The sequence below is a fragment of the Salvelinus fontinalis genome, chromosome 6, assembly GCF_029448725.1.
Source record: "Salvelinus fontinalis isolate EN_2023a chromosome 6, ASM2944872v1, whole genome shotgun sequence".
Classification (NCBI taxonomy): domain Eukaryota; kingdom Metazoa; phylum Chordata; class Actinopteri; order Salmoniformes; family Salmonidae; genus Salvelinus; species Salvelinus fontinalis.
The window spans coordinates 25,230,615-25,254,180 of NC_074670.1; the positions used below are offsets into that span (position 1 = coordinate 25,230,615).

Genomic DNA, 23,566 nt, shown 5'->3' on the forward strand with positions numbered 1-23,566 from the left:
ATTAGCCACCAATCACCCCATTAAAAGGTATAAAAATCTTACCAATCACACCATTCATATGGTGTATGTGTTACCTTTGAATAGTCATTCAGTACCACACGTACTGTGCGCAACCTTTTCAATGGTGATTTTAACTGAGACTGAGTGCGCATGTTCACCATAGAAGCCAACCACAAAACCTTTCCCAGGAGTTTTTTAGTGTCAAAGTCCTGGGTTTCGTGGTAATTGTCCTTGAGCTTTTGATCGGTAGTGTACCGTGTAATTACAGGCAAGGAAGGTTATTCTACAACTTCATTATGGCTTTGGCAAGTATAGTTCTTATAAAATAATACTTTAATTATAACTTAGAGCTGTTTAAACCCTGATTTTCAGAGTTTCATGGTCTGAGCTAGCTAATATAGTTAGTATCACCTAAAGACTGTCCCAAATGCAGACACAGGAGGCAGATGGTAGCGCTCCAATATTTATTATAACAAAGGAAGTAGGCAAATTCAGGTCGGGGAGAGGCGAGAGTTTATAAACCAGGTCAGAGTCCAAAACAGTGGGGAAAGGCAGGCTGGTAGGCAGAATAGTCAGGCAGGCGGGTTCGGAGTCAGGACAGGCAAGGGTCGAAACCATGAGTGACCTATTCAAAGGGTTCCAGGACTCTGCACACCTCCTCCACCACCTCCCATTCCTCTTGGGTCAGAGCATCAACAGGTGCATTGACAATGGCCAGGGTAGAGATGATGGCATCCTTTGACTCAAGAAACCGCTTCAACAAAAAATGTTGAATTCCACTTTGTAATGCAGTCTTGTTTTGGCCTCAGCTCAGGCATTCCCATCTGGCGTTGCGTAGACTTCAGTTTTTCAGCACCTACTATGCTCCTGTGGGAGTATTCCACAGCTGCTTTCACTTTGTCCACAGTGGGCTTCATCACCTTCAGAGCATCTCTTACAATCAGGTTGATTGTGTGGGCAAGACATGGATGATGGGTCCATTTTAAAATGTTCATGACTTTGGTTATGTTAGCTGCATTGTCGCTAACTAGTTCGCTAACCCATCACTAGTTCTGAATCACTATTCAAAGGTAACACGTACCACACATGTGGCGTGTGGGATACCACATCCACCATATGAATGGTGTGATTGGTAAGACCTTTTAATGGGGTGATTGGTGGCTAATCGGGTGAACCCTCCCCTGACAACTTTTTGGTGTTGTTGTCAACCAGCCACTTTGGTGCAGGTGAAAGGATACAAGCCGAGGAAGACATAAAACATTTGAGTAGATGCACTGCACTCCTTTTCAGGTGTTTTCCCCCTGCTTTTCTGAATAACATCAAATTATTTGTAAATGTAAACTGATTTATGAGTCTGAAGAGGTGGCTTTCTTCCTATGTAAAGCTAGATATCTAGCTGGCCAGTTTCCACTTAAATTCAAATCATCATAAAGTTAGCTGGCTAGCTGTATTCGCACGTGGAAACATGTCAGACAAGGACCGCAATTTAGTAAACGCTGATGTCTCGGCGGATGAAGATTTAACAGACACTGGCAGCTACCCAAATGCTGGAGATTTCTTCATCCTGGGAAGAATTTGCAGATTACCTGCGTAATGGGCCAATCCAGCCATACATGTTCGATCCAATGGTCAGAGATAGATTGCCACAGAACAGTGGCAGTTCTGGCTTGTATGGCTCCCTGGGCGAACCCCCCCTTCAGCGCCCAACCCCAACATAAAAAAATATCACCATTCTGCACTAACTGTAGTTTTTATTCAGACATTTGGAACACAAATAAATAATCATAACATTTAAAACTATATAAATATATATACAAAAATAAGACTCATAAATATCAAAAAGAAGTAACAAAGACAAATTGAAAAGAGAATCAAATTATTGCAAATGAGAACTTGTTCTCAACTAGCCTACCTGGTTAAATAAAGGTGAAATAAATAAAATAAATATTACACTATTACCCTATTGCTAACAAAAAACATACAAATAAAACTAAATTGCACAAATCCTATATCACACAAATACACAAACACACTTATAAAGAGAACCTGAGTATTACACTATTGCACTTCAAACAAGAAACACACAAACTAAATTACACAACTAATTGTATTACAAATTGCATTAGTACTGTACAACGTTAGAGGTGCGCTATTTGATCGATTCCTCTGCCCACCCTACCTCGGGCTTCCCGTGGGGAGAACTGAGGTCAACCTACCCCTGCCCCCTCCCCATCTCGCACTTCTGAGTGGAAGACCTTCCCAAGCAGTAGCCTGCCTAGCTCACAAACTAGAATCAGGGCGCCCACTCCGACAAGGTTAATTGACCCACAGTCCCACACGGTGACATGAATATCGTTGAAGTGCAAATGAGCGATAGAAAACCGATTGCGCAAATGTGACCTTTCGGAATATATCTATATTTTTTGTGCAGGTGCCCCATGACGCCCCCATGTCACCTATGCCTTAATCCGCCACTGCCACCGAGGAGGAGGAGAAGAGATTACGACACTGACGAGTCCGAGGAAGAAAGACGGGAGTAGAGGGATCCAGTCACAGACCCACCAAGGTAGTTTACCATAGTCTATCCATTTTATGGTTAGGCTATATCTATGTTCTGATCAGTTCACTCTCCAAGTAGACTGGAATCAATTAACCGTTACATCAGGTTGGGCTCCTGGCTAGGCTACTCTCCAAATCCAGAGGAAAACAAAACGGAATGGAAGGGTGCATTTCAGTCCAACTCCAAAGTGACTTCATGTCTTTTCCGATTGCCCTGAGCAGCAGGGGTGTATTCATTACGTCTTGCAACGGAAACCGTTTACCGTTTAAGAACCCAACGGAAGCAAACGAAACGGGGCGGGATCTACCAGAATTTGTCCAATAGAAACTCTCGTTTTCCGTTTCGAATAAACGTTTTCTGTTGTATAACATTTTGAAACAGAATAGGTTTAATGAATACATCCCAGGTTTTGACCCTCGGTGTATGTTGTACTGCCTCTGCCCAGAGGCTCAGGCTTTTTGTAGCACGCCCTATTGCAGCTCTGATCTCTGGATGCACAAGGATGTTTTTAAATGTATGGTTCTGCACAGAGCTTGCTTTTGTGGCAGTTTCTATTAGATGCTCACCTGTGCTGTAGGAGCCACTGTTCAAGTCCCAATTTCAGTTCTCTAAACTAGTTCCTGGTAGTCATCCACCATAATACATACTAGAAAATGCTCTAGTGGTTAGTCTCTTGATTAGAGTTTCTGTTCAATTAGTAAAATAAAACTAGGAAAGGAGATAGAGAAGAATCCAGGATTATTGACATGCACACAGCAATAGGCTCTTCTCCCAGAAGTGACCATGCCTATTTTGGCTTTAGCCAAAACATGCAAACTCAGACAGCATTTATTTATCAGCAGATTATATTTTTATTTGCATAGTATACATTTTTTGTATAGGACAGGCACATCTTTCTGCTTTTCAACCCCTACTTATCTTGCATTTATCAAACTACAAACGAGACTAAAACAAAGGTAAAAAGGAGCACTTTGTTTCCCTTTTATTATACTGTCACCTTCCAGTAATATGAACATAGGATTGCTGGTTCAAGCCCCAATCAGGCTCTTCTTCCTCTCTCAATCACTACATAACTGTGAATTGATCATCCCTGCGGTCTCAGGCCTTTGTTGGAGCTGGAAGCCCTGTTCACTTTGATGGGATGCCTTTTAAAGAAAGAGGAAATCATGTCTCACTTTGTTAATGAGGTCTTGGACCTCTTGGTTTCCCCTTATTTCCTACAGGCCTGGTGTTAACAAAAACATCCCCACTTTACCTTAATCTACTACTGTAACTGTACTGGGGATATTATCTACCTGGCTAGCAGATCCATTTAGCAGATATAAGCAAAACATGTTGAACTGACTTCATGAGCACGTCCCATTTGTTACTGTATGTTTAAAACGTCACAGCTGTTCTGGTAGCTAATCGTATGTCACGTTCCTTGAACCGCAGTTGCTATCATCATAGGAGGAACTAGTTAGCTTTACATGCCACACTGAATAATTGGTGAAGAATTGGCAAACATTCAGTTGAAATCGGAATATTTAACTTCACAGGTAGGAGCTATCAAGTAAGTAAATAACTAGCTAGCTAGGTGGTAGGCAAGGTAGCTAGCTAACGTTAGCTGACTTCATACAGCTAATGGTAAAGTTAGCTCAAGGCTAGCTCGCTAACTGCTGGCTAAAAGCTAACGTAGCTGTGTGATACCTAGCTACACGTTTCACTGTCGTTCGTGTGAATATTCGTGTGAAATTGATTGGACCATCACATTTGTAGAAGTTTTGTAGACATTTCTATCAAGAGAACGCGGACATAAATGTTTTGTTTGACCATACTTCAAGGCAAGGATGTTAGTCATTCAGCTAGCTAGCCATTTTAGCTAGATAGCTATGGCAGCTTCCATGAGCGCAAACGTTAGACCACACAGTATCTTTGTTTAGGCAGTAGCTAGCTAACGTTAAAGCTAGGTAACTACCCATTTGAAATTATATTAGCCACACTATACGATGGATATTGTTGAATACTCGTTTCTGATTGGCTTCAAGAGCATTCTAGACCGTACATTATTTTCCTATAACGCACGGTACATCAGCATGGTAGAATTCAATGGCTATAGTTCATTCTTACATTTTCTACGTTTGAGCTGATTTTTGTTAGCAAAAGTCGAATTGAAAACATTTCATTCGATTTTCATAATAGCAATTTAGGACTGATGGCTTGGTTAGCTAAACTAGTAACTATTTTGGTTTGGTTACCAAGGCAACTACTACAGCATATAGTAAATTTGCTTGGAACACATTTCTACCTGCAAATGTGTTAAAACTGCACTATGTAGAAATCACTGTGCCATTTCCTGTTTGCTAAAATTCTAATAGTTTGCCTAATTTAAGTTTAATGACTAAACAGTTTTGAGAATCATTGTCTCATCTAAACTGCTGTGAAATATATTTTCCATAACCAAGCATATTGTATTTTCAGCTGTTTGAAGCTGGTGTACTAAACCGAGAGTAAAAGATGCAAAAACAAAACTTAAGAACGGAAGCATAGAAATAGCGTACATAGAACAGATTTACCGCATACACTTGCTTTCAATGAGAACGACAGATCTATAACTCACATTTCTATGTGAATTTGGTCAGGTCGCAGCTCAGTGCTCCATGCCCAAATCTGTGGAAGATTAGTTCCACTCCGCTAGTGCATAGCCCCTCATTGATTAACCCTTACATAATGCTATTCATGACAGCATTGATATGATACTTTATTCTATTGCCTCTGTTACTTGACACACAGGGTAAACGTAACCATGGAGGAACCAGGTGCTGATATAGAGGTGACTGTCAAAACTTTGGACTCCCAGAGCCGAAGTTACACTGTAGGCGGACAGGTACGTTCTCATTTCCAACGGAGCGCTTTTACAGTAGCCTTACATATACTGGATATAGGCCTAATCCTCACACCGGTTTCTTTTTCTCAGTTGACAGTGATAGAGTTCAAGGAGCACATTGCCACTTCAGTTGGGATTCCTGTGGACAAACAGAGGCTGATCTACCAGGGCCGAGTCCTGCAGGATGAGAGGACCCTGACAGAGTACAGTGAGTAATGTTGCCTGTGGAGTTTCCTGGAATCAATACAAAACGGCCACATGTTAATAAACATGAAATTAGTACAGACAATTTTATCTGGAGCAGCACACAGCTGCAGCGAAGCATCTGTGAACACAGAACAGAAACAGTCAGATATCTTTGTCTATATGTGATCTATAGAATAACTCTTATTCACTTATTCCATGACTTTCAAGGCCATTAATGCACAGATGTAAGCCTATTATACAACTGCACACCATCAGAACACTTGAGTACCCATCATGTAATTGCTGTAAGCCGTTTGGCTGCTTTGCACATCACCTGATAGATTGATGGAGCACCAGTGTCCTCTAACATGAATAGAGATGATATTCCTTGCTCTCTGTTTCCTCTGTCTAAGACGTCGATGGAAAAGTCATCCACCTGGTGGAGCGGGCCCCCCCTCAGCCCTCCCAGCCAGGCTCGGGGTCAGGGGGAGCAGAGGCCGGAGCGCCACCCTCCTCTACCACCTCCCAGGGAACGTCCCAAGTGCCTCCACACGACCGCAACGCCAACAGCTATGTCATGCTGGGGACCTTCAACCTCCCCGTTAATGTCATGGACCCTCAGCAGATCCAGGTACAGCTTTTTTGTGTGTTTGTGTGTTACCCCTTTTTGGATCAAATATGTCTTGGTTCTATGGTTTATAATGATATCCTGAGCGCCTGGTGTGGATCAGCACTGATATCTAGCCTCTCCTGTCTACTACACTCTTATTAGATGTCTGTCCAGCAAATGATGTCAGGTTTGGGTGAGAATGCTAGGAATGCCAGAGTCAGCACCAGCACCGGGGTAAGAAATCAAATATATGATTTATAACATCCTCATTTATGGATTTTATCTATCAATTTCTATATATATACACACAATGCTATGAATAAACATGTTGAGTAGCTGTCAACTAATACTCTTGCTATCACAGAGCAATGGTTCCATGAATGTGCACATTGATATGGACCAATCGGTGCAGAGTGAGCCCAGGCTGAGATTGCTATTGGCTGAGAACCTGCTGAGGGACACCAATGCTCTCATCGAGAGGATGGAGGTGAGGTGTTAAGTTATAAAGATTAGAACAACTAGGAATACCCACAGTACAGACCTATTTTTAATGAATACACGGGCTCAAACGTGAAACATAAGTATTTGGACAAAATGTTACTTGAAGATATTCTAGGCAGTCTCAGGAAGCAGGCCTATTTGAGTTCGAAGTAATTCAATTAAGATGACTGAGCAACGTCCTGCCGTTGCCTGCTACCTTGTCGCTCAATCTCAGGATCAACCAAGCGGCACCTCAACCCAACCGGATTCTGCTGCTGCTGCACCACCTCCCTCTTCCTCCTCCTCCACTACCTCTCCTTCCACCCAGCCCATGGACACATCTCCACCTTCATCTACTCCCCCTCCATCCTTCTCTTCCTCCACTCAAACAGAGGGAGCCGCCCAAGCTGGACCCAAGTAAGACATTATTGCTAACTATCGCTGTCCGGCATGTTTTTTTTGTTTTTGTTCTATGCTGGATGAATTAAAAAGTTATCAAACTGGGCATTTTAATGTGAATTAAGAAGAATAGGGCTTGAGACATGCATGCAAAATGTTCACTTTCGCACAGAATTTCCCATTGACATCAGCACATGAGACTTGACTTTGGACATCGTGGTTGTTATTAGAAGACCTGTGATGCATGTAAGGATAACTCATCCCCTCTCTCCCCTTGACAGTCACCCCAGCCCAGCAGAGCTGGTGGAGATGCTGTCAGAGCTGAGGAGGGTGGAGGAGAGGCTTCAGCCATTCGTCCAGAGAACACACTCTATCCTAGAGTCTGCTACCACCGCAGAATACGCCAACGCCGTAAGCTTTTCACCGCTGCATTCCTCATAACTTACTGCTTTGTGGTTAGGTACAATTCACATGCACTGATCAGACATAGAACGTCATGAGTGTTTGCTGAATTGCCTTGTATTGTAGTCGGACTCTTACAATACTTGTCACTTTCCCCACATGACTACCCGAATAAAATATCAAAACACACATTCTCAGAAAATGGCTTAAGCGCTCTTCTTGTCACACACAGGAAAGAGAGGAGGATCAGCGGATTCTCAACCTGGTGGGGGAGGCCCTTCGTCTCTTGGGCAATGCCCTGGTTGCCCTTAGTGACCTGCGCTGCAACCTGCTGAGTCCCGCCCCACGCCACCTACACGTGATCCGGCCAATGTCTCACTACACCTCCCCAGTGTCCATGCCTGGAGCCGTGCACCATCACATCCCGCTACATGTTAGTCGGTGTTGTATCCCATTGTCAAACTTGTTTTGCTGTGACCTGGCAGACACTTAGACATATTACATTATTTCTGTCTTATGTACACTACCGGTCAAAAGTTTTAGAACGCCTACTCATTCAAGGGATTTTCTTTATTTTTACTATTTTGTACATTGTAGAATAATAGTGAAGACATCAAAACTCTGAAATAACACATATGGAATCATGTGGTAACCAAAAATCCTTCACTCTGCTGTCCGACTCATCCCAAACTATCTCTGTTTGGTTGAGGTCGGGGGATTGTGAAGGCCAGGTCATCTGAGGCAGCCCTCCATCACTCTCCCTCTTGGTAAAATAGCCTTTACACAGCCTGGAGGTGTGTTGGGTCATTGTCCTGTTGAAAAACAAATTAAAAATCCACTTATCCCAAACCAGATGGGATGGCGTATCGCTGCAGAATGCTGTGGTAGCCATGCTGGTTAAGTGTGCCTTGAATTCTAAATCACACATAACACCACCTCCTCCATTCTTTACGGTGGGAACTAAACATGCGGAGATCATCCGTTCACCCACACCGCGTCTCACAAAGACACGGCGGTTGGAACCAAAAATCTCAAATTTGGACTCCAGACCAAAGGACAAATTTCCAACGGGTTAATGTCCATCGCTCGTGTTTCTTGGCCAAAGAAAGTCTCTTCTTCTTATTGGTGTCCTTTAGTAGTGGTTTCTTTGCAGCAATTTGACCATGAAGGCCTGATTTACACAGTCTCCTCTGAACAGTTGATGTTGAGATGTGTCTGTTACTTGAACTCTGTGAAGTACTTATTTGGGCTGCAATTTTTAAAGCTGGTAACTCTAATGAACTTATCCTCTGCAGCAGAGGTAACTCTGGGTCTTCCATTCCTGTGGCGGTCCTCATGAGAGCCAGTTTCATCATAGTGTGATGGTTTTTGCGACTGCACTTAAAGAAACTTTCAAAGTTCTTGAAATTTTCCATATTGACTGACCGTCATGTCTTAGTAATGATGGATGGTCGTTTTTCTTTGCTTATTTGAGAAGTTTTTTTCCATAACATGAACTTGGTCTTTTACCAAATAGGGCTATCTTCTGTATACCACCCCACCTTGTCACCACACAACTGATTGGCTCAAATGCATTCAGAAGGAAAGAAATTCCACAAATTAACAAGGCACACTTGTTAATTGAAATGCATTCCAGGTGACTACCTCATGAAGCTGGTTGGGAGAATGCCAAGCGTGTGCAAAGCTGTCATCAAGGCAAAGGGTGGCTACTTTGAAGAATCCCAAATATTAAATATATTTTGATTTGTTTAACACTACTTTTGGTTACTACATGATTCCCTGTGTTATTTCATAGTTTTGATGTCTTCACTATTATTCTACAATGTAGAAAATAGTACAAATAAAGAAAAACCCTTGAATGAGTAGGTGTTTTAAATATTTTGACCGGTAGTGTATTTAGTTACAGTTGAACTTGGAGGTTTACATACACTTAGGTTGGAGTCATTAAAACTCGTTTTTCAACCACTCCACCAATTTCTTGTTAACAAACTATAGTTTTGGCAAGTCGGTTAGGACATTTACTTTGTGCGTGACACAAAGTAATTTTCCCAACAATTGTTTACAGACAGATTATTTCACTTATAATTCACTGTATCACAATTCCAGTGGGTCAGAAGTTTACATATACTAAGTTGAGTGTGCCTTTTTAAACAGCTTGGAAAATTCCAGAAAATATCATGGCTTTAGAAGCTTCTGATAGGCTAATCGACATCATTTGAGTCAATTGGAGGTGTACCTGTGGATGTATTTCAAGGCCTACCTTCAAACTCAGTGCCTCTTTGCTTGACATCATGGGGAAATTAGCCAAGACCTCAGAAAAAAAATGTGTAGACCTCCACAAGACTAGTTCATCCTTGGGAGCGATTTCCAAATGCCTGAAGGTACCACGTTCATCTGTACAAACAATAGTACGCAAGTAGAAACATGCGACCATGCAGGAGTCATACCGCTCAGGAAGGAGACGCGTTCCGTCTCCTAGAGATGAACGTACTTTGGTGCGAAAGTGCAAATCAATCCCAGAACAACAGCAAAGGTGAAGATGCTGAAGGAAACCGGTACAAAAGTATCTATATCCACAGTAAAACTAGTCCTATATCGACATAACCTGAAAGGCCGCTCAGCAAGGAAGAAGCCACTGCTCTAAAACCGCCATAAAAAAGCCACTGCAACTGCACATGGGGACAAAGATTGTACTTTTTTGAGAAAGGTCCTCTGGTCTGATGAAACAAAAATGGAACTGTTTTGCCATAATGACCATTGTTATGTTTGGAGGAAAAAGAGGGATGCTTGCAAGCTGAAGAACACCATCCCAACCGTGAAGTACAGAGCTGCAGGGGGGACTGGTGCACTTATCAAAATAGATGGCATCATGAGGGAGGACAAATATGTGGATATATTGAAGCAACATCTCAAGACATCAGTCAGGAAGTTAAAGCTTGGTCGCAAATGGGTCTTCCAAATGGACAATGACCCCAAGCATACTTCCAATGTTGTGGAAAAATGGCTTAAGAACAACAAAGTCATGGTATTAGAGTGGCCTTCACAAAACCCTGGGCAGAACTAAAAAAGCGTGTGCGAGCAAGGAGGCCTACAAACCTGACTCAGTTACACGAGCTCTGTTAGGAGGAATGGGCCAAAATTCACCCAACTTATTGTGGGAAGCTTGTGGAAGGCTACCCAAAACGTTTGACTCAAGTTAAACAATTTAAAGGCAATGCTACCAAATTCTAATTGAGTGTATGTAAACTTCTGACCCGCTAGGAATGTGATGAAAGAAATATAAGCTGAAATAAATCATTCTCTACTATTATTCTGACATTTCACATTCTTAAAATAAAGTGGTGATCGTAACTGACCTAAGACAGGGAATTTTTACTAGGATTAAATGTCAGGAATTGTGAAGACTGAGTTTAAATGTATTTGGATAAGGTGAATGTAAACTTAGGTTAGTTTTAACTTCATTTGATATTGTTTGCCAATGGAACACAGTACGTCAATGACATTTTGAAACTCATCTGCAGATGAACCTGGGAGCCACGGTCACAATGGCGTCCAATGGCAGGCCAGCTACAGACGGACAGGCCCAGCCCAGTCAGACCCCCGGCCAGTCGGACCAGCCAGGTCAGGGACAGACTTCCCCCTCACAGCCTCCCCCGTCCAATCAGCAGGCTGGACAGGGACAGCCCGGCCCCCGGGTCATCAGGATCAGCCACCAGACAATGCCGGTGGTCATGATGCAGATGAACACGGACGGTTTGTTGTCCCCTACCCGCCACTGATTGAATGCTTTACCACAACTTGCCCACCCGTTTCTCATCCACAAATGGCCCATTGGAAGTGAATAACTACCATTGCATTTATTCCCTATTGCCAAATGGTGTTTTCTGAGAGAAAGTTTTCTTTCTTTGACTGAAAGTCAGGTCCCTGTACTGCTCAAATCGATAGGTCTCGTTCAATTTTGGAAGGGTGTTATTTTTTTAAGGGCTTGTTCAACCATAGTGTCCATTTGGTTTAACACACTGTTTACAGTTCAAACATTGTCTGTGTGTGTTTACAGACTCTGGTGTTCCTCAGGCAGCTGGACAGCCAAATGTTGCAGGAATGGGTCAGCCAGGTGAGTGTTGGTAACACTTCATGATGATGTTTTAGTACCTCTGGTTGTATCTCCGAATAACTGCGGACTAGAGTAAAGCCCAATAAACCAGAGATCCTGAATCTAATATTCAAGGCACAAAGAAACCTTTTCTTATACTTTTTCCCCAGGCTTCCAGATGCCCCCCGGTGTTCAGATGAACCCAGACTTCATGCAGTCCATCGTGCAACAGATCGCCCAGTACACCGAGGCTGTAGCTGCTGCCACCGGGGGTGCCATCCCTGGCCAACCCCCCCAGCCTACCCCCCCAGGCTCCACCGCTACCTCTTCCACAACCACCACCGGCCCTAACACCCCCACCACCACCCCCACGGCCCCCCCTCCGCCTTCTCCCGGGGCCCCCCAGGCCAGGGTGGTGTTCACCCGGCCCGCCTTTGCTCCCAGGATCCCTCCACCCGTCTTTGGCACCCGGGGGGCCACCATCAACCTGAGGACTAGCGTGCCGCCCATGATGGGTCAGCAACCAGGACAGGTGAGCATGTTTGTGATAGGGTGTTTGGTGCCCTATGGGTTTAGTGCAGGACTGAGGTTAATGTCTTGTAGATTTCAGTCAAGTTTTGACAAGAAGTTGTCAGACTTGGAATTTCAGTAGGAGGCTTTCGTGTTTGCTAGTCGTTGTGGGCATTTCCATCGACAGTAACAATTGTCTTAAGCTGTAGTGCTCTGAAATCTTAATGACATAGCCATGTTTGTATTATATGCTAACGTTAACTGTTGACCTATGACCTCTCCCCCACAGCCCTTCCCTCCTGCTGCCCTCAATCAGATGATCAGTGGACTGGTGGGACAACTCCTGATGCCTGGACAGATGGGTATACACCCCACCTTTCAAGCCTTTTATTTATTTTATTTTGAGGGGGGGGGGTTTGCAGAGTTACCAATCACACTAAAAGTGAATCCTCTCTTTGAAGTGTCAAGTGTACTGTAAGCTGACTCTAATTTTGTCCCCCCCCCCCACCCAGCTGGTCAAACAGCCACCTCCTCTGCCTCTCATACCTTCTCCACTGCTTCTCATACCTTCTCCTCATCCTCCTCCAACTCTTCTTCTTCCTCCTCATCCTCCTCTGGCCCTATCCCCACCCCTGCTACTGCCCCTGGCACCACTGTTCCCCCAGGCCAGCCCGGAGCCATCCCCACCATGCCCCAGGGAGCCATCCCCACCATGCCCCAGGGAGCTCCCCCTGACCTGGCCCAGCTCCTGGGCTCTCTTCTGGGGACCGCAGGGGCAGTTCCTGGGGCCATGGGACCCTCCATCACTGTGACTATGCCTGGAGTGCCCGCCTTCGTCCAGGGAGTGTCTGACTTCATGCAGGTCTGTGGATTAGGACATATAGCCGTAGAGCCTGTTACAACAGAATGGTTGAAACCAAGATTACATCATCCCCCAGTTAACTGACGTGTTAGTTGTAAGAATACCTTAATGGTATCTTAATAACATATCTTTCATATGATACATTTTTATTTTCTCCCCGTCCATCATCCATCATCTCGCTCTCCATCTCAGGCCTCCGGACCAGTCTTCCCACCACCCCCCAACGGTGCCCCCCAGCCCCCTGCCTCTGGCACCCCCACCCCCCCACCCGGGACCACCCCTAACCCTCCCACGGGGGACGGTGCCGGGGCCCAGGGAGAGGCCTTGAATCCGGAGTTGTTCACTGGGATTGTACAGGGGGTCCTGTCCACCATGATGGGCTCCCTGGGCTCTCCCCAGAGCAACACTGAGAGCATCGCCCAGTTCATCCAGAGGCTCTCTGAGACTAGCAACATCTTCACACCCGGCACAGGGGACGCCATGGGTAAGAGTTTGTCTTGTGTGCTTTATTTCCTTTTTTTCTCTGTCCTTTTTTCTTGTACCTTGCTCTCTCTTTCTGTTTCTGTCTAGGAAGTGTAATCTCTTTCTCCCGCGTTCCCTCTTTTTCTCCCATGCTCTCTCTTCCTCAAATGTTTTTGTTCCATGTCCACACAGTTGTCTCTCTCCCTCAGGTTTCTTTGGAGACTTACTGACCCTGGTGTGTCAGAACTTCTCCATGGTGGATCTGGTCTTGCTGCTCCACGGCCAGAACCAGCCCCTGGGCCGCATCCAGACCCAGCTGTCTCAGTTCTTCACCCAGCACTACCTCAGCGGGAGCGAGCCCACCGACCACAACATTGCTGTGAGTGGGCCACCGTCTATATAACCGCCTCTATCTGGGATGTTACTGTCACCTGTCATTACTATCACGCGTCAATTACTGTCACCTGTCATTAGTGTCACTGCACATGGGTTTAGACAAGCTACTTGATGAGTCTCATTATCTCTCCCTCTTTCTCTCTTTGGTTCTTTTTCTTTGTTATTTTCACTGTGATCATAGGCTGCTGCTGATGGTCTCATCAATGAACTTGAGGAGTACATTACCGAGAGTTTTGTAAGTACCGTAGTTCACTTAGGCTGCCCCCTTTATAGTCAGTGGTCTTCAAATTGCTCAATAATACCAGTCACTTTTAAATTCTCCCTGTGGCCAGTTGGTCAGAGGTGAATCAGTCGCTCACATTTCTCTCTTTGTCTTGGTCCTTCAGTCTTCAGTGGCAGTGTTGGAGGGTGTCAACGTCACTCAGACCAACCTGTCCTTCTTCAGACAGCAGTTAACGCGTATCGCCACACACATACTCCGCTGCACAGGTAACGTTCTGTCTTCATTGTGCCAAATTATTTTATTTGACGCAATTCATCTGACCTGGCCTATGAATGTCAGTGCTTTTGTCACTTATTGCTGGGGGTTTTTCACCTCCTGCAGACAACACGTTTGGGCCGCAGCTGCTGCAGATGTGCAACCAGGGGCTGTTTGAGTGTCTGGCCCTCAACCTGTACTGTCTGAGAGGAGAGCAGAGTGCCCTCACTTCTGTCATCAACCACCGCATAGTCAGTACACACACACTCTCTCACACTCACACACACATACAATGTTCCTTATGACATGATATACAACCTCCCACTCCATGTCTCTCCTCCTTCCATCCCGGTTATCTCTCTATCTGTCAGATGATTTATAATACTCCTTCTATAGATTTGGAAAAAAAGAGCTAAATGGAGGTGAAGTAGGTGTGTTGACCCCTCTCCTGTTACAGAGAACGTTGTCGGCTGACATGAACCCCAGCCTGGTGAACTGGCTGACCAGTATGCTGACCATGAGGCTCCAGGTCATCCTGGAGCACATCCCCGTCACAGAGGACCAGATACTGCATTATGCCGTCCACACACAGCAGGTAATTAACACACACACAACATCTCTCAAACATGTCATAGTGTTATTTTTTTTTAAGCACACTGTTAGTGTTCTAGAAGGCTGATTTACTGGACTACTATCTAACAATGCACGCGGATAGCATCATTTCCTAATCAACTGTCAGTTACGATAGCTGTCATAGATTCCATTACCACATTCCATTCAAGCAATATATGTTAAATGGTTTCTTTCCAAGGGGGAGGCTTCTAATGCACAGGAGCCTCAACGTGCCCAGATCATGGAGGTGAGGTTTTAAAATGTATTTGTAAAATTCATTATATTGTCCTCGATATACCTCGGTGTGTTGTTTCTTACCATAACTCTCTTTTCTCTATCGCCATCCCACCTTAGATGGAGGCCACCCACTCCCCAGCCCCGGCCACCACAGCTGAGGAAGCTATGGCGTCATCACAGGATACTAGGGCAGAACCCAGGGAAACTGGAGCCATCGGAGGGGCTGCGCCATTGGGTGGCGCCATGGCAACAGCTGAAGCCAGCGGGAGGGAGGAGCCTGGTAGAGAGACTGAGGCCTGGACTGCTGCCGTCCCTGCTGTAAGAACACTGTTCAGCTCTCTCCCACTACTTGCCCAATCCTTCTCTCGTCCACTTTAGTTTCTTTGCCATTCTCTGTCTTTTACTCTGTCCACACGCTGTTTACTCCTTTAAAAAAATAATTATACATACAGGCTTCTAGTTGAATTCATACTGAATTTTTGCAAAACTGTCGTTGACTTGTAGTTCTGATTCTTGGGGAAAGAAAATATGAAAGGAAATGATCCAACAATGGATGTGTTTCGCCTAATCAGATCTGCATCCAAACCCATTCAAGTCTTAAAATCCAGTGTGCAGTTATATGGCTCTCGAGTGAGTTTAATTGTCTGTCTGTTATTCTGATCATGTCCGTCACTCTGTGATAGGAGTGGGTACCCATCATCAGACATGACCTGATCACCCAGAGGAAGATGAAGGCCCAGCCTCCCATGTCTGACGCCTATTTACATGGGATGCCTGCCAAACGCAGGAAGGTAAATAGATGCCCTGTGAATGAAACTAACTTATGTGCAAAAGACAAGCCCTGATCTCACAGGTCTTCCGTTATAGGAGGCATCCTGCAAGCTTTGTTGGTAGAATGATTCCAGTCCGTATCTGTAGTTGACCCTCCATGGCTAAAACATGGGAGACTTGCTATATCAGGGCTAATATAAACTCTGATCATTGTAGTATAAGCATGCTATGTTCAACATCTGAGTGCAAGGGCTTATTGTTGCACTAAAAGATGGATTGGCGTATGACCAGGGTGTGTGTTTTCAGACCGGACAGGGGGACGGCGCTCTTCTCTCCCTCTCCGACGCTGTTAGCAGGGCGGCAAGGACGGCCGGAGTCAGGCCAGTCACTTCCCCAGACAATCTGCAGGAGGAGCTTGACAGCCCTGAGCTCCAAGAGGCCTATGCAGAGCAGGTACAGTCCTCCACTAACACTCACTGACAGAAAAACAATCAGTTTCATTCCATGGCTTATGTTAATATTACAGATGTCACACATTGACTTTGACACATGATTGAAAATGTATGGCGTAAAGTACAATATTTTCTTTAGGAATGTAGTGAAGTAGTTTGCTTTACTATTTATATTTAAGCGTTTTGCACCACTGGTTGTGATTTTCAATATTGAACGATGATAGCTGATGCATTTTATATATTGAATGACCTTTTTTGTAATTGCCACCTTTGTCCTCTGTATCAGGTGAAGAAAGACATAAAGAAGCGAGTGAGAGAGGACCCGGACTTCAGCTCTCAGCAGTTCCCCAACACACACAGAGCTTTTTCATCAGACTCATAACCCAAACACAACTTGTTTTGCAACCCAATGAAATTTTACACATAACCAACCTGTATACATCCTTCAATTTTACTTTTGGATTGCTCAGTATCACAACTGAATGCAGTTAAACCTACCAATTTTTTGTTGTACCATAGATACCTTAGCATCTCCTTTTGACTAAATTACTGATTTTATTTTTCCAGTGCCTGTTTTTTTCCCACTCTCCCCATCATGGAACACACTTGATTTGACAAGTTTGTTTGAACTTTATTTTATGGATGACTTTTACATTTTAGCTTAACATCTGCAATGCTCCGTTTTGTTTAGCGTTACCATGTCAATATTATTGTGCCTATACATCTTACCTGTTTTGTGTTTTTCATTAGCTTCCCTGAAAATAAAAATGGCTTATTTCAAGAGTATGCTTTCATGGGATGAAAGTAAATGCTGTTTTGGTACATGAATGTAAGTGTGCTGAATAAATAACTTGGTACACAATGTTGTTTAATGGTGCTTGTGGAGAAACAATAAGTACCAGCCTTTCAGTTGTCTAGGGCAGTTATCAACTTTTTTTTTAAAACGACTTTTTCATTTTTTACATTACCCTAATAAAAACAGTTCTATAAGAATGAGGTTTGTGCAATAGGCCTAATACATTATCACAGCATATTGGCTATATTTAACCTTTATTTTAACTAGGTGTCAGTTAATTAAGAACAAATTCTTATTTTACAGTGACAGCCTACCCCAGCCAAACCCTCCCCTAACCCATATGACCCTCCCCTATATGCCTGCCTTGACAATATTGTTCTTAGAACATATTTAATTTGAGCTTTGAATGCAAAATAGATCACCAATAGATTGGTGTAGCATTTGGAAGGCACAGCTGAGCATAAATTGAAATAATTTGCAAGTCATTTTATTTTACTGGACTGATGGTACCTGCGTCTGATGGTCATGATGCTTTCAAGACACCTGGGAACTTGGGAAAAAACTAGGTCAAATCATGACGCCAGTGATCTTCAGGTCGGAGGTCTAGAAAGATGTCAGTTTCTGAATTGGGATTCAGAGTTGGATGGCCGTTCAAAACGATCTTTCCCAGTCGGATCTATTTTTCCCCCCGAGTTCCCAATGGTCTTGGACGCAGTGAAGTCGGAGGTTTACGAGTTGTTCTGAACACCGCATTCGTCTCAGCTGAGCGAGAGCGTAGCAGACGGTGCTCCTCTCACTGTCCTTGCTCTCTCCTTTTCTTCCGGTGAGACTGACCCGAGGGGACACGGTCTTCCACCTGATGGCGAAACTCGTTCACAAATTCGTGTTGTTCCTATGACCGGAGAAAGTTAAATATTCAAAAATATAAAAAATAGACGACCTGCTAATAATAAAAACGCAGGGCTGCCGATCCACTTGGCTACTCATTCATTACAGCGGACGTGGAAGCATGAAGAAGCGCGTTTTGTTTTGCAAGTGTTGAATAAAGATTGTTGACCTTGCCGAATCAAAAATGTCACATTCATTCAGTCATAAAACAGATCTTTGCTGTATTCTTTGACAGTCTCTGTAGTAATGGTTTTAAACGTTATTAAATCTTACATCGGTTAGTATTAAACTGTCGTGGAAGCGCTATAAACGCCGTGATTTGAGCTATCCGATTGGCCAGCCCAATCGGAGAGCTGCCCCCAGATCTCCCCGTCAGGTGGAGTTTCTCTTTTCAGACAAATGAAATGGGAACACTTTGCCTCCCAGTGCGCAGGGCTTCTGAAAAAGTGCACATACCGCCAACAGCGCAACACAAAAAAAACAAAAGGAACACAAGCATTTATCACAGCTTTTATAGTTGGCTTTTCTACAGAAATGTTTGATGATCGACTATGAATGCCTTGAAGATCGACAGGTTGGTGACCAACGGTCATTTGCATGGTGAAACATGTTACCACTGACAGCTAGTGGCACTATACACTAGCAACACATTACCATCACAGAACAACTCACATTGGTTCCACATGTGCTAAGTTGATCATACAAATATAAAGAGCCAGTTTGTTAAGCTTTAACATTCTGTTTAGATTGATTTAGGTATAGCGATGCCTCCATGAACAGGTTGGGCAGCCTAAAGAAGAATGAAAGGGAATACACAGTTGGGTCCTGGTTCCCATCCTGTTTGGAAGGCAGGGATGTAGCCTTAGGCGTGACTAACGCAGCACTGAGCTACATATTTTTACTTTGTCATAGAACTGCATTGCAACTCACTGTGCGCTGTATCTAAGGTAGATCTCCGAGGGGGGGGGGGGGGGGGGGGGGGTAAATTAGGAAAGGCAAGTTTCTATGCAACCCCTAATGTTAACTGGAGAACAGTTAAACTAGTGTGATTTGGAGGAAGAATTGAAGTCTCACTACACCAGTTCCAGTGAAGATATCACAGCAGTAAACTTTCTTCCTGAATCTCATTTTGAGAATTGTATTTTTGGTTGTGACATTAAGATAATAGCCTACACCAGATGTTTAGAAATGGGTTGTAATATGAACTGATACCAAATCAGTTTGTGTAATGCTTGACGCTTTCAGATGAATAGGACAATATAGCCTAACGGTTTAGAAATGAAGACAAAAAAAGCTTAATGTCTGGATTGGTACATGTTCTGTGAAGTGATCGACTATTTAAACTTTAGTAGGGCTGAATCTGAAAAAAAAGGCTGAATCTGTTGGCATCCGTGTGACATCTAATACACCCCCCCCCCCCGTACACTGCAACAAAGACAGCACTGTGTAGGTACCGAAAGAAAGCCGGGTTTGAAACTGGGAATCCACAGACAGCTTACCAGGAAACATTGCTCGCTGCCTTTACCCTATGTCTGTGCTCTGTTTGCATAAGGTGCATGACATTTGCTCACGACTCCAATCAGTGACCTCAGTCAGATTAAACCTTAAAGTAACTGCTCTCGATTTCAGTGTCCATCACTCAAGATTTAAATTGATTGGAATTGTTTTTCACAAACTTTGTCGGAAAACAGACAATCGTATTAGATATCAACGCATAGTTATATTATCACAGCAATGAAAATATCCTAATAGGAAACATAATCGTAAGATAAAAGTCACACAGGATCTAAATACAAATGCATGACAGTGCAAAGTTGAGTTTATGAACAGGCTAGTTACAGAAATGCACCAGAGTTCAGACGGGAATCCTTCTGATTTCTGTATCTGTGTGTTAGCCACACTCCCAGGATCTGAAATTAGATGGAGAAAAGAAAAATGGGTGAATATTTTTTATTTTTTTTATTTCACCTTTATTTAACCAGGTAGGCTAGTTGAGAACAAGTTCTCATTTGCAACTGCGACCTGGCCAAGATAAAGCATAGCAGTGTGAACAGACAACATCACAGAGTTACACATGGAGTAAACAATAAACAAGTCAATAACATGGTAGAAAAGAGAGAATCTATATACAATGTGTGCAAAAGGCATGAGGTATGCAATAAATCGAATAATTACAATTTAGCAGATTAACACTGGAGTGATAAATCAGATGATCATGTGCAAGAAGAGATACTGGTGTGCAAAAGAGCAGAAAAGTAAATAAATAAAAGCAGTATGGGGGTGAGGTAGGTAAATTGGGTGGGTAGTTTACAGATGGACTATGTACAGCTGCATCGATCGGTTAGCGAATATGTGATTCAATTAATACTAAAGCACAATATACACTGCATGTACAAAACATTAGAACACCTTCCTAATATCTGAGTTGCATTTCCTTTTGCCCTTAAAAGCCACAATTCGTTGGGGAATGGACTTTACAAGGTGTGACGTGTTCCACAGGGATGCTGGCCAATGTTGACACCAATGTGTCCCAACATTATGTCAAGTTGACTGGATGTCCTGGTGGACCATTCTTGATACCCATGGGAAAGTGTTGAGCATGAAAACACCAGCAGCGTTGCAGTTCTTGACACACTCAAACTGGTGAGCCTGGCACCCATTACCATACCCAGTTGAAATCTTGTCTTGCCCATTCTCCCTCTGAATGACGCAGACACAATTCATATATCAAGACTTGAATCTCCTTCTTTAACCTGGCTCCTCCCTGTCATTTACACTGATTGAAGTGGATTTAACAAGTGACATCAATAAGGCATCATAGCTTTCACCTGGTCAGTCTGTCATGGAAAGAGCAGGTGTTCCTAATGTTTTGTACACTGTTAATATATTTGGAATTGTTGAATTCATTCCTGACGTCAAAATCAAATGTCTAAAATATAGAGTGTATTGATGACATAATACAAAAATGCAGACAGTAAAAGTCCCCACTACAAAGTGTTCTGTTTTCAGCTCCAATTTACATAGGAATCCCACAGCCTTTTACTATGTTACACAGCAAATTCCACCCATTGCCACTGCATTGCTATGAGGCTACAGCAGGTTGCTAACCTCTGTGAAGCTGAAGAAGCATCCAATCCCACCCACAAAGCGTAAAACCTCCTCAGCATGACTTTGGATGATTGGACCACAAGGGTTGCAGGATAATGGGTTGGAGAAACAGTCCTGTAGTGTGAGGAAGCAAGTAGACAGGACAGAATTTAAGTAAAGTGTCCATCACTCAAGATACTGACAAACATGTTGCTGGTTTTTACTGCTAACAAGCCAGCATCTTTACCGCGTCACAGGTGCCATTATAGTTTGGATGGAAGAAGCCACAGCAGTTTAGAGTTTTCTCCACATCCTTCTGAGTGGCCTCGGACTTGTTCCAGCCCACCTCTAGGAGTTCTTTCTACAGTGGGGGAAATGGATGAAGCGGTGCAGGGAGATGAGGCTCTGGTCACATAATTCAATCAGCATGTCATCAGAGTGCTTCTTTGAGATCAACTGGAAATCATTCACACTTTCCATTTATGTTGTGCATTAGCCATTTGTCAAATAGCTAATACAGGACATAGAAGTAAAGTATGAATGATGTCCAGTATTTATTTAAGGTGTTCTACAGATTAAGTGGTCATGAGTCACATAATACACATCATTTATTGTCACGTACCTGCTGCTCTTTATTGATAGCCAGACATGCGGCAGACACTGACAGCTGCACCATGAACACCAGGAACAGGATAATCATGTACTGAGGCCAACTAAGGAAGCTCACATGTGACAACCAACTAGGCAACACTAGGCTGTGTATTTGAAAGAGAATTGTTCATAAAGTGAGAAAATAGCAGTTAAAAACACATTGAGACTAGGATCCTCTAGTATACAACAGTTCTCTGTGTTTGTTTCAATATGTCTTGTGTTGTAGTAGTTTGTATTCACCTGACTATGTAATGATATGTGACATGAATAAAACACTACAATTACACAAAACCAACCCTGTGTAATCATGTCACATGGTGATGAAAGGATCTAGGATCAGCTTCCCTTCCCCCAATCCTAAACATTAGTTGTAAAAATGCACAAAAAAAACATGACCCAAGTTCAGTGTCTAGGGGCAACTTCACCCTACTCCTGATTGAAGGATACAAAGAACAGCAGGACCTGGTGGTGCTTCAGGGCACCACAGAGGCCCACGAAGGCCACAAATAACAGGAAGATGCCCACACCAATGATTCCAGCCACCACCCGAAAACTGGAGACCAGGCCAAACCATTTCCCCCAAGCAGCTACTCCAATCAGCAGCAAGCTCACCATCTGAAGACCAAGCACAATACAAAGTGATGACAGAAATCCACTGGGAACGGAAAAGCACTGAAAAGGAAACTTCATGCTGATTTCTTTGATGTGGGCAAAGTCAACACCATCTGTATTCAGGCTACCACCTTCAGGCTGATTAACGTCTGTTTAGATGAAATAAATACATTGAATACATAATACAAGACTTGTTAAGACATTTACAAAGTATCACATTGAGTACTTTGATTATATATTAATTGCAAGAATTGTATGACGATAATGTATCACACTTTACAGATATGGTTTAGACAAATGCTTCCCAACCTTTTTCGGTTACTGTACCAACAAAATGTTGTTCTGCCGCGTGTAACGATGAAGTAATTCCATAAATACATTTTACTAGTAGGTTTATGGTATCATGAGGCTTCTTAATAAGTACCCCCAGTGGATAGGCCAAGTACCCCTGGTTGGGAACCAATAATGTACACTGCATTAACTGAGAGACATTTGGGCAACTGTTTGGAATGTAGGCTACCATCATTTTGATAGGTGTCACAACGACTTAATTTGCACGACAGCCTTCTTGCCCTGGCTATATCATTCTTGGCTAGAATCACGTTGTCTTTTGCACTTTCATTAATAGCCTATCATCAAGAACAATACGGTCCCATATGGAAACATCTGTGCGTGGTACTTACAACATAAAGTATGTTCAGAGCGCATAGGGAATTCTTCGTGCAAACAAATCCTCCGCAAACCATTGTCGATACTCGTTTTTTACCCTCTCGAACAAAGCAATTCTCAGACTCAAACGTATCAGAGTTGAAAAGTAATTAAGTCTTATCATTGAATGTCAAACAGTGCCTGTGGCGTTTTACAGGTGGGTAGGATTGCAAGGAGGGCTCAGTCCAGGGAAATAGCTTTTCAACTTACCTGATTGGTCGTCTTGAAATTATGCCTTCACATATGCAAATATCGCAAAAACATGGTGTGATGGCTGAGCCAAGTGATTACCAAGGTGTTATTTTAATTCTCAGATACTGTGCATGTTTATTTATTTATCATTTATTTAACTAGGCAAGTCAGCTAAGAACAAATTATTGTTGACAATGACGGTCTACCCGGGTCAAACCCTAACCCGGACGACGCAGGGCCAATTGTGGGCGGCGCC

At 43.4% G+C, this 23,566-nt stretch overlaps 2 protein-coding genes across 7 annotated transcripts; one reads left to right on the forward strand and one right to left on the reverse strand.

Moving 5' to 3' along the window:
- The first annotated feature begins 3,907 nt into the window (after window positions 1–3,907).
- On the forward strand, window positions 3,908–17,238 carry bag6 (BCL2 associated athanogene 6). 5 transcript variants are annotated; one of them, XM_055925700.1, is made up of 25 exons: window positions 3,908–4,112; window positions 5,333–5,426; window positions 5,517–5,634; window positions 6,026–6,243; window positions 6,385–6,456; window positions 6,587–6,709; window positions 6,938–7,119; window positions 7,383–7,512; window positions 7,736–7,936; window positions 11,025–11,256; window positions 11,561–11,617; window positions 11,767–12,128; window positions 12,396–12,468; window positions 12,619–12,968; window positions 13,161–13,452; window positions 13,640–13,809; window positions 14,008–14,061; window positions 14,213–14,315; window positions 14,431–14,555; window positions 14,762–14,899; window positions 15,116–15,163; window positions 15,271–15,471; window positions 15,837–15,944; window positions 16,216–16,377; window positions 16,663–17,238. In XM_055925700.1, the coding sequence occupies exons 2-25, from the start codon at window positions 5,346–5,348 to the stop codon at window positions 16,756–16,758; spliced, it is 3,696 nt and encodes a 1,231-aa protein (XP_055781675.1). In that variant the 5' UTR covers window positions 3,908–4,112; window positions 5,333–5,345; the 3' UTR covers window positions 16,759–17,238. The 5 variants fall into 5 exon arrangements, with proteins under 5 accessions (XP_055781675.1, XP_055781679.1, XP_055781678.1 ...); XM_055925704.1 differs by having other exon boundaries at window positions 12,772–12,968; XM_055925703.1 differs by having other exon boundaries at window positions 11,025–11,124.
- A 2,445-nt stretch (window positions 17,239–19,683) lies between these two features.
- Window positions 19,684–23,530, reverse strand: LOC129857450 (tetraspanin-13-like). Of its 2 annotated transcripts, none has more exons than XM_055925706.1 (6): window positions 23,329–23,530; window positions 22,246–22,413; window positions 21,770–21,850; window positions 21,395–21,508; window positions 21,169–21,282; window positions 19,684–19,970 (listed from the first exon to the last, which is right to left on the reverse strand). In XM_055925706.1, exons 2-6 carry the CDS (start codon window positions 22,411–22,413, stop codon window positions 19,896–19,898), a joined length of 552 nt encoding a protein of 183 aa, XP_055781681.1. In that variant the 5' UTR covers window positions 23,329–23,530; the 3' UTR covers window positions 19,684–19,895. The 2 variants fall into 2 exon arrangements, with proteins under 2 accessions (XP_055781681.1, XP_055781680.1); XM_055925705.1 differs by lacking the exon at window positions 23,329–23,530 and adding an exon at window positions 23,094–23,253.
- Between the last annotated feature and the right edge of the window lie 36 nt (window positions 23,531–23,566).

What these genes read in the sequence shown, in the direction of transcription:
- bag6 (XM_055925700.1), top strand. Translation starts at nt 5,346, where the DNA reads ATGGAGGAACCAGGTGCTGATATAGAGGTGACTGTCAAAACTTTGGAC. An exon ending in TGCAGGAATGGGTCAGCCAG is followed by an intron (nt 11,618 to 11,766) that starts GTGAGTGTTGGT and finishes CTTTTTCCCCAG; the next exon opens with GCTTCCAGATGCCCCCCGGT. An exon ending in CGGCACAGGGGACGCCATGG is followed by an intron (nt 13,453 to 13,639) that starts GTAAGAGTTTGT and finishes TCTCTCCCTCAG; the next exon opens with GTTTCTTTGGAGACTTACTG.
- LOC129857450 (XM_055925705.1), bottom strand. Translation starts at nt 23,156, where the DNA reads ATGGTTTGCGGAGGATTTGTTTGCACGAAGAATTCCCTATGCGCTCTG. An exon ending in CTCTGAACATACTTTATGTT is followed by an intron (nt 22,414 to 23,093) that starts GTAAGTACCACG and finishes CTTGGTCTTCAG; the next exon opens with ATGGTGAGCTTGCTGCTGAT. An exon ending in GCTTCTTCAGCTTCACAGAG is followed by an intron (nt 19,971 to 21,168) that starts GTTAGCAACCTG and finishes ATCTAATTTCAG; the next exon opens with ATCCTGGGAGTGTGGCTAAC.